The 10,456-nt window shown below is 46.1% G+C and overlaps 1 protein-coding gene across 4 annotated transcripts in view; it reads left to right on the top strand.

The window, feature by feature from the left end:
- Positions 1-3,400: 3,400 nt before the first annotated feature.
- The window catches only part of Znf451 (zinc finger protein 451), a 57,799-nt gene continuing 50,743 nt past the window's right edge, over positions 3,401-10,456 (top strand). The window contains exons 1-3 of one of the 4 annotated variants that reach the window (XM_031367094.1): positions 3,401-3,809; positions 3,982-4,632; positions 5,170-5,253. In XM_031367094.1, the coding sequence (XP_031222954.1) occupies positions 4,612-4,632; positions 5,170-5,253 (105 nt within the window). In that variant the 5' untranslated portion in view covers positions 3,401-3,809; positions 3,982-4,611. Of the gene's footprint in view, positions 3,810-3,981; positions 4,633-4,812; positions 4,853-5,169; positions 5,254-10,456 lie in introns of those variants that run through there. The other 3 variants (XM_031367091.1, XR_004117848.1, XM_031367092.1) reach the window with 3 other exon arrangements.

Here is a 10,456-nt window from a genome sequence, read left to right as displayed (position 1 = left end):
AGTGGAGTCTGCTCCTGAATCAAGAATACCTTCAAAATACTTGCCATTAAGTTTAAGTTTAAGGTGTGTGTGCTTTTTAGTTATCTTTTGGACCCAATAAATGTCAGAGGATCCGGGACTGGAAGGCCCCTTAGGTGGCCCCAACTTGGGTGTAGAAGTATCAAGAGGGAGAGGCAGGGCCTGAGCTATATGCTGGCCCTGACAGATGGTGAGGGACCCTCTCGAGGAGAAGACCAAGATCTTAATTTCCCCAGTATAATCATTATCTATGAGGGATGGGAAAATGGTAATACCCTGGAGGGCTGCAGAGGCTCGCCCCAATATGAGATAGTAAGTATTGGGAGGTGGGGGTCCAAAGACTCCAGTAGAAAGGGCCTGCACGCCTTGGTCAGGTGTCAGTATTGTATAGGTGGAGGCACAGCGGTCCAGTCCTGCACTTCCTGGGGAGGCACGGCAAAGGGCTGTGGCAGGGACTGATTTGGAAGTGTTGTCTGGTTGGGTTGTGGCTGGCTGTTCCTTGAGGCCGGCAGGAAATTGATAGGTTGTGGGGTCCGGGGCTGACCCCTCATCCCGTTTCCCGGACGGGTCGGGAAGGGATTTCCTATAATATCAGTCTTGAATGGCAGGTATTGGCCCAGTGCCTTCCTCAGCGGCAGTGGGGGCAGACACTAGTGGGAGGTGGGCGGCTTATCCAGCCGAGGAAGTGGAAGAAGGCAGGGGCAGGGATTGGAGACAATTCTTTGCAAAATGACCTGGCTGTCCACAACTGGAAACAGGACTGGTTGCTGGGTAGTACTTTAGTGGCTGCACCAACAGCTAGATTGATAGCCTGAGTGACCTTGTGGGTAAAGAGATCCACTTCACGGCAAAGCTGGACCATCTCATCAAGGTCTTTTTCCTTGTACTTTCCCCTCAGGGCAGCCTTGCAAACAGAGTTAGCATTCTCATAAGCAAGCTGGTTCAATAATTTATTTTCATTCTGGCCTGGGCCAAGAGACCTTTCAGCGGCCTCAAGGAGGCGGGCTACAAATTCGTTGTAATTCTCCTGAGCCCCCTGGATGACTTTAGTCAGGGGAGAAAGGACCGATCCCTGGGTGGGGATCGCTCTCCAGGCAGCCATGGCGGCGTAGGCAGATTGTGCCAGGAGCCCTAATGAAAAGCCTCTCTGTTTTTCGTCAGAGGCATATTTGCCCTGTCCAAGAAGTTTGTCTAATGTCCACCTTCTGGTGGAGGCACTACCGCTCTGGCTGTTGGCACGGGCCAAGGAGCAGCAGCAATCAGACCAATCATCACGCCAGGTGAGAAACTGGCCCTGAGTCAGAACAGACTGTGTAACAGAAAGTCACTCATTTGGCGTGAGATAGCCATCACCACTAATACTCTCCAGCAGTGAAATGGTAAATGGAGCATTAGGGCCATAACTTCTAACAGCAGAATTAAGCTTTTCTAAGTTTTTAAACGGGAGCCAGCGGAAAACTGTGGGGGACAGGAACTGAATCGTCAGTCTCACTTTTATTTTTATTTTCGGGGTTATGATCACTAGCAGACTGTTCCGCTTCAGAATCTGAATGTTCCCGAGAAAGGGGAGGGTTTCTGCGTGTCGACTGGCGAAGAGTGGAGGAAGAAGGGAGATGGGAAGGAGTAGAGGTGGGAGCAGAAGCCGAAGCGGGCTGACGCTGAGCTGACCAGGTCGCGGGCGGCTGAGGCAGAGCAGAACCAGAGGCGGGGATTTCTTGGGAAGCTTGAGAGCGGGTGACAGGAAAGGCCAAGTGAATAGGAGAGTGTTGTGGCAGACAGAGTGGGGCAGAGGAGCAAAGAGTAGACAGACGAGAGAAATGTTCGTGAAGGTGGAGGATTTCAGTCAGCTCTTGAATCTGGGACGTTAGGTGGGACTTCGCAGCTGCGAGTGAGGAAGGAAGAGCAGAAGTGGGAGCAAGAAGGGGGGGCAGAGTGAGGGGATGCCAATCCTCAGAGCGGCAGCGAGCGGCTTCTTCCTCAAGGACCTGTGTATCGCCAGGGTTAAGAGGACCACCACCAGGCTTGGCAAGAATACCAGCAGGGGGAGCTGAAGAAGCAGGGAAAATTGAGGGAGACTTTTTCACAGAGAGGTTTTCAGGAGGATGATTTGAGGAGGCAGACAAGGGCTTAGAAGGCAGGGGAATGACCGGAGCACAAAAGGGTGAGCAGCCGCGTTCCATGAAGGAAACAGGATCGTCGTAGGAGGGCAGAGGAAGAGGGGGTAGAGGGAAGAGGGAGGTTGAGTTTGCGAAGGAGGTGAGTGATGAGGCAGGAGTTTTGAGGAGGGAGACACGGAGGACTCGGCCAGATGAGGGCCAGAGGGAGGGGGATCAGAAGAAAAGTCAGAGGGCATAGTGATAAGGGTAGATAATGGCGGAGGCACAGAAAAATGAGAGGAAGATCAAGAGGGCGGACGGGAGTTTCTCAGGCAGAACTCTGCTACAGACAAGAGTTGTTTATGTCCTGCCTCAGCGTCTGACGATTCAATAATATCACGGACGAGACCCCAATAATAAAAACACTATGACTAATTGCATCATGGCCTTCTTTTTCAATCAAAGCATTTAATTCATGTCCCACCTTTTGCCACTTCTTAGAGTCAACTGTAGGACCGTGAATCATGAACCAAGGACATGTTTCATCAACAAAAATAAAAAATTCAACCAAATGTTTCTTTTTAACCCTGATGCCCCTCTCTCTGAGGGCTTCTTTGAGGTCTTTAATAAAACGGACCTCCTTAAACAAAGACTTACCCATTCTTGATAAAAGTTAAGACGGATGACTTACCTAATAACTGCAGCAGCCGGGCGAGCTGTAGCAGTCATAAACATCAGAGAGCGATCTGGATCTTAATCCGTCCAGGGGGAGCGACCCGTGCCTCGGGCCCCACGTTGAGGCGCCACTCTGACCCAACCCGCTGGTCTCAGTAATTCGGGGGACACGAGGAGAGTCGCAACCTGAAAATAAAGAATGGGCGAGAGAGAAGACAGGACTCAAGGAAGCATTGCTTGGCAAGAGCCGTTTACTGAAAACAGAAGCTCAAATTTAAAACAAGGTTTTGGAAGGGCGGGGGGCAGGAGGGAGTACAGTGAAGAATTACAAGATCTTCTGGGGGTCATGGGAACCCCAAGGACAACAGGTAGGGAGGAAACGGTTGGGTAGGCAACGGTTTCTCAGAAGTCAAGGTACACTGATCATTCTTATCTCAGGGCCAAGCAGGAAACTTGTGGTTGCCAGGCAGAATATTTATCTCTGGATTCTAGTCAGGTGGAGGCAGGTCAGCCAAGGGCCATTTGGCTCCCAACACTGTGGCTGTCTTCAAACACACCAGAAGAGAGCATCAGATCTCATTATAGATGGTTGTGAGCCACCATGTGATTGTGGGAGTTGAACTCAGGACCTCTCAGGAGAGCAGTCAATGGTTTTAACTGCTGAGCCACCTCTCCAGCCCTCAGTTTTACTTTATAAGGGCCCGAGAATATGTTGAAAAATTACATTATTCTACCACTGTGGTAGGGTTTCGTGATCAAAGGGGGGCCAGCCTTTAGCTGCTTTCACTTTCCCTCTGAACTCTGGACTCCATCTTTACTCCTTGCTCCTCTCTCTGGTCCATTAGCGAGACTGAATACTTGCTAGTACTGGGAGATAGAAGCCATAAGAGAGACTGAATAGCTCAAGCGCTTTAGGTCTTGGACTTCACTTAAACCTACCCATCCATCCATTCTCTGGCCTGAAACAAAGACCACTGAGCTTTGCTTTCATAACAGTATGATCACTAAAGATCTGAAACGGTAAACTGACATTCCCAGGTCTGTTATCCACCGGTCTCCCTTTGCCCACACCTCTCTGTCCCACTCTCCAAGTAATTAACCTATCAACTCAACCTAGCCTGAAAAGAGGAAGGGAGAACCATGATTGACTAGCGGCAGCCCTCTGGGACCTGATCAGTAATGCTTCTTTTAGTTTACAGGAACCATGCGCAATCTGGTGACCTGTGGACAACAAGGAAGCTACTTTGTGAGATTTCTGCAAGAATTAATGACCTTTCAGGAACGCCATCTATAATACGCTCTTGCCCCTGCCACCTTTGCCAAGATGTAATTGGGAGGAAAAAGTCTTCCATGTTTTTCCATCTTCGTCGCTTGTTGCCAGTGGAGCTCTTTTCCTGTGAGTGTCTCTACGTTAAAGGCGGCAGCAGAACGAGATTTGGCGTGGACTCAAAACTACATCAAAACCTTCATCACCTCCTCCCGCCATCTTCCGGAAATGCAGGTGAGCGCCAAGCTCCAGACCCTGGCCAGCTTTCCCCGCCACGCGGTCGTCAGCTTCGAGACCAGTGGAAACTACAACTCCCAGAATCCCTCTCGGGGCGGGAGGAAGGCGGGGAGCGTACAAAGCGGCGCTGGAAGCTAGCGGCAGTGAGGCCGTGCTTGAGGAGGTCTTGCAGCTCGGCGTCCCCGCGACCTGAGGCGTCAGCTGCGTGGGCGCTCACGCAGGGCGGATCGCGTGGCGCAGGGCGAGAGGGAAGTCGTGGCGGCGGCGTCTGGAACAGCATCGGCTGCGGGAGCGCGGTGCTGACAGGCCGTGGGAGAAATGGGAGACCCAGGGCCGGAGGTGAGTGGTGGCGGCCCGGACCTTGGCTCCGCCGAGCCCGACCCCGAAGGGTTTGGTTTGTCTTCTCAGCTTCGGGCCTCAACCCGGCCGCAGCCTCGGGCGAGTGCGGGGCCTCCGGGCCTGGTGCACGTATGCGTGGAGTCCTCAACAATGGCGGTCCGGCCGCCCCCAGCCCCTGGCCGCCCTAGCTGCAGCAGCTGCAGCAGCCGCAGCCCCGAGGGTGAGAGGGGGTTGGAGGCTGGCCGGCCTTGTATTTGTAGCCTGTATCCCCGATCCCGGAGATTTAGAGCCTGCACCCCTGCACCTATAAAGGCGGGGAGGGGAACTGTGGCAGCTCGCCTGGGAGGCTAAGGTCTCTGCCGCTCCAAGACTCCTTAGCAAACCCGGCCTCTTCCTTGCAGTTCCCTGAGCTGGATTTCCGCTTGATCCTACTGTTTCCCCTTAGGGGCTTTTGTCTTAAATCGTTCCTTTTGGGGAGAATTTCTTCCTGCGACCGTGTGGCTGAATAGATAAGCGTGTTTTGGCTTTTGTTTATAGATAATAGAATCTGTCCCACCAGCTGGGCCCGAGGCATCAGAGTCAACCACGGATGAAAACGAAGACGACATTCAGTTTGTTAGTGTAAGTAGAGACTGACAATCGCGGGTTTGCTGGAGTGAAAGTGTGGTAAGCCATTGTATGATTAAGCCCCACCAGACAGGCGTCATCACTCAACAAATAGCCCTGCATGGCGAATAGCTGTCGCACACTGATGCAGGGGACTTTTACCCGAAGGGACACCTCAGTGCTTGCCTGAAGGGAGTACCTGAACAATTGCAGTAGGCATTCGCATTGTTTTGCACTTCCTGGCACCTCCCAGGGCTTATCATCTGTACACACGAGAAAACACACTGGACTAGTTAATGCCAGGAGGTAGGAAGGAAGGAAGGCCCGGAAAGAGCATCGAGTCTAAGTGTGATGTATCTTCTAATAGCTGAGGACTTCCCTAACTTCTGAGGTCATCTTGTTACAGCACAGAACAATTGTTGGTCACAATGAGGAGGCCCGTGTCACCCGGAGCACTGCTGGGTTTTTCTTCATTTGTTCCTGTGGAAGGCAGGTGTTAAGTGGAAGCCGTAAGATTTGAGTCCCCTGTTGAGTCAGAAATCCAGGCTGGAGCCTAGGTATCGTTATTTTGAAATACAATGAGGGACATTGGGATCTCCCAGCCAGTCCTAAGGTGATGGTGAGGGGGAAGAGAAACAGCTTTGAGTGACTGTCACCTACAGTGGCTAAGTTTGTACATCGGTTCTTCTTTAAGTAGTATGTAGCTAGAGAGCATCCCTGCTTTATACGCCTCTCCTGAGATGCCATACTTAGCTGAGCTTGGCATTAAAGCTCTGTAGTTCTTATTGGCCAGCCCATATGTATTTGTTGACTTTGTGACAAGCTGTAGACTAGTGCTTATTAAAGACCATCCTCAACAACATTGAGCCATTGTGGCGGTCGGTGGGTATGGTGTGTTAGTGGGGTTGGGTGGGGAGTCCTTCATAACATCATTTCCTTGGTGGTTTTTTTTATTGGAGTTTGTCTTTTTTCATTTAGAACTTTGAGGATCTGGAGTTGGGTTTGGGGATAGGAGAATGTTGGTAATTAGTAGTACCCCTCCAACAAACATGTATGATAAAGGTTTTTATGACTCCGTAAGACAATTATTTTGGATTGTTCATGAATCACATATATTTGTAAACAGAATATTTACCTTGATGTTTCATGCAAAAGGCAGGAGTAGCTCTTCATTATACAATATGGCCTTTTGAGAAACTGATAGAATATGGAAAGAGTAAGATTCAAAAAGTAAATTTTTTGGTCGTATATCTTGTGAAATAAAATACCATGATAATTTATAATAAGTTAATTCAGGTGTCTGTTGATCTGAGTTTTAAAAGAATATTTAAATTTTATTTTAAGCATACAGGTAGGTCTATTTTGGCATCAAGAATCAAGAATGCATAATATATAAAACTGCCAATGTGTAAGAGCTGTCACTTAAAGATAACTAGTGATAGCTTACTTTTATTTTAAGATACATTTAGAGTCCTAGCTAGCACTGGGGAGGTCATGGTAGAAGGATCCTGATTGGAAGGCAGGCTGAGCTTTACTTGGGAAGTTCCAGGTTTGCTGTGCTCTGTCTATCTAGTGAAACCCTATCCAGTAAACAGCACAGCTGTGCCACCGCAGCAAACATCCGGAGACAGAAGCTTAGCTCTCTGTAACACATTCTGTACCTCTGGTAGTTCCTGTCTAGGAAAGATGAAAACTTGGTCTCTGCCCAAGTTGTCCAGATACAAGCTACATTATAATATAACTTCTTGGTTTACTTGGTTCCGATTATTAGCTTGTAATTCATAACAAAAATATATGTATAACAGAGTTGTGCGAGAGTAAACTACCACTGGACAAGAGACTTTCTGTGTTTCACAAATATAGACTGAAGCCAGATAGCATGCTGAGAGGAGTAAGATAAATATGAATCCTTTTAACTTTTATTGAAATATGCAGGGAAGTACATAGTTCATAAGGTCCCTAGATTTTTGCAAAGGTAATAAATTTAAGATATATTTATGTGTATGACTTTTACCTGTATGTATGTGTACATAAGGCACATACGTGTACATCACACACATGCCTGGTCCTCAAGGAGATCAGAAGAGGACCTCTGATCCCCAAGAACAGGAGTTGTGAATGGTTGTGAGCCACAGTGTGGTGGTTAGGGCCTATATGTGAACCACCAGGTGGAATCTGGAAACAGTCTAGGTTCTCTGTAAGAGCAACAAACGCTGTTAGATGCTGAGCCATATCTCCAGTCCTCTCAAGGGGATACATTTTTATAAATGGTGCTTATACTGGTTAGTTTTTTGTTTTTGTTTTTGTTTTTGTTTTTTTTTTGTCAACATAAACTAGAGTCACCTAGGAAGAAGGAACCTCAGTTGGGGAATTGTCTAGATTGGATTGGCGCATGGGCGTGTCCGTGGGGCATTCTCTTGGTTGCTGATTGATGTGGAAGGCCCAGTCCAGTTTGAGTGATAGTATGTTTCTAGACAGGATAAAAAAGCTAGCTGTGTGAGCCAGAGATTGAGCACAGGGCTCAGTAAGCAGCATTCCTTTTCTCTTCTGCTTTGACTCCCTCAGATGGGCTGGGTCCTAGAAGTATAAGATGAACTAAAAACCCTTTCCTCCCCAAATTGATTTTGGTGAGGATGTTTCAAATCACAGCAACAGGACAGCAAATTAGGACAGTGGCTAAATCAAGAAAGAGAATAACATAGCACTGATAAGAACTTTATGTTTCTGCCTCTTAATTACATTTTCTGTGTAATGTGACCCTTTATTCAAGTTGTGTCTCATGTTTTCTTTTGAAATGGAACATTTTTATTACAATTTTTTTACTTCTAAAATTTTTTGAGCTAAGTAACTGCTAACAGTATTGTTCACAATGGCACTTTAGATATAAAGGCATATAAACTGGTGGAAACCTGAGTACCCACCTTGAATATTGATACTTGTCACTGCAATGAAAGGATGCATGTAGAAAGCATTATTAAAAAGATAGTATATTTAACTTCTCTGTGTGCGCACATGTGCGTGCATGTAACTATGTCATGTACATAGGTGCAGAGACCAGAAAAAAAGGGGTGTTTGTACTCCTGGAGCCGGAGTTACAGGTGGTATTGAGTCATTAACACGGGTGCTGGGAGCTGAACTTGGGACCCTAGGAAGAACAGTATAAGTCTATAGCCCTTGAGCCATCTCTCCATTGGCCAAAAGCGTCTTTTAACTAGTTTTCTTAGACTACCTATAAATAATTTATGAAGCAGAGCAATATTGAAGCTTATGTGTGAAGCCATTCATTCTTAATGTTAGACCTCTATACTTGATTGAAATATATCCTGTCCTTAAGTGTTAGTGTTTTGGTGCAGCAAGGAGATCGGAGAAGTAAGAAAATGGCTCCAATAGGAATTATTTTTATAGAAAACTAAGAATACGGCCGGGCAGTGGTGGCGCACGCCTTTAATCCCAGCACTTGGGAGGCAGAGACAGGTGGATTTCTGAGTTTGAGGCCAGCCTGGTCTACAGAGTGAGTTCCAGGACAGCCAGGGCTATGCAGAGAAACCCTGTCTCAAAAAACCAAAAATAATAAACAAACAAACAAATAAAATTAAAAAAAGAAAACAAAAAATACTTAAATAAATAATAAGTAAATGGTCCAGGGAAATGCCTTAGTGATTGACTGGCACTTGACCTGAATTCTGTCCTTGGAACTCATAGTCTCTGTGTGTGGGAGGCTCATCTTCTCTACAGAGGACAGCCAAGGCTACACAGGAAAATCCTGTAGCAAGTTACTAAATGAAACAGGTGTGATGGCAAGTGTCCGTAGTCCCAGGTTCACAGGGCGTGAGTGGAGAAACCTGTGCAGGAGCAGAGATCCCTGCCTGCAAAGGTGAAAGCGGCTGGGAGGGAGTGTCCTACCTTCAGCAGCAGTGTCTGTTCACACACACAGGCATAGCCAGCATACAGCACACGCTGAACAGGCCAAGGGCCTTGTAGTTTATTAGTGTACTGGTAGCTGACTTTGGAGCCCTCTACTTACTAGTCCAGTTCTGTATCCCCAGATATTTGAGTGTTTAAAATGTTATTTTAAACAGAAAGAGAAAGGAAAGGGGTGAGATGAAAGAATAGCAGTATGTGTGATTTTAGAGAAGGAGGCTTTTAAATTTTTTCTTTAGTTTTAAAGGTGGGAGAAAGATGGACTGGGTGACACAGATCTCGAATGTGGTATAATTTGAACCAAAGAGTAGGCAGTTGGAAACCACTGCATAAGAATCTGCCTTGACTTTTTTTACTTTGAAGTAAAACACTTTTGAGTGGTATTTTAATGTATTTACATCTTTTTCTAAGTAAAAAGGTTGGTGGTTTTCATTTTTAGAATTGGCATTTTAATTACAGGAATGCAAATGGTTTATCACATTAAAAGCATATATTCTAAAACTTAGAATATTCCCCCATGTTTCTAAATGTGTTGTGCATCAGCCTCTACTGCTAAAGTGTAATGGCATTTTGAGTTGAATCCTTTGTTGTCGGTACAAGAGGAGATGTGACTGATCTGCTAGTTGGTAGTATAAGTGAAGGACCAGCATTTGTACTTAATGCACATATGGTAGTCATTATAAATATAATAGTAAAATATTGTAGGTAGGAGATAATCTTTCTTCATGTTTGTGTTATGAACATTACTTCTAACCTACTTGATTGGGCAACATTATGAAATATTTCATAAATCAGGCAATAGTAGGTTTTTTGTTATGATTTTTGGTATTTATTTCCTGAAGGACCGCATTAACTTGAAAAGTTAGGTAATAAGCAAGAATTTTTAAAAATTTGATGAATACTTTGAAGTACCTCTGAATTAAACTGACTGCACAACTGATTATGTGTGTATTATTCAGTTTCATTATCTGTAAACTAGTATGATTTCAGTAATTGAGAATCTCTGTAAAGCAGTTAAGGAAATTGGGTGATAAAATTGGAAAACTTAGCAGAGAGCCTGGGATGGGACTCAGTAAATGTTGTCGATTAGGAGTAGAACAAGTGGGGTACTAAATGTTGTGATTCCTCAAATTCAGTATGGCAGCAGGGTTCTAAGTAAAGATAATCAGGAAGTTGGTCTTGGTGAGGGCCTGAAATCCAAACACTTGGGGCAATTGATGGTAGTTATTACTAAAAATATACAGAGAATTCCTGGTCAGCCTGGGCATGGTAGGGAGTGAGATTTTTTTTTTTTTTT

This window comes from Mastomys coucha, unplaced genomic scaffold (genome assembly GCF_008632895.1).
Source record: "Mastomys coucha isolate ucsf_1 unplaced genomic scaffold, UCSF_Mcou_1 pScaffold14, whole genome shotgun sequence".
NCBI lineage: Eukaryota > Metazoa > Chordata > Mammalia > Rodentia > Muridae > Mastomys > Mastomys coucha.
This window is presented reverse-complemented; position numbering and strand designations above follow the sequence as displayed.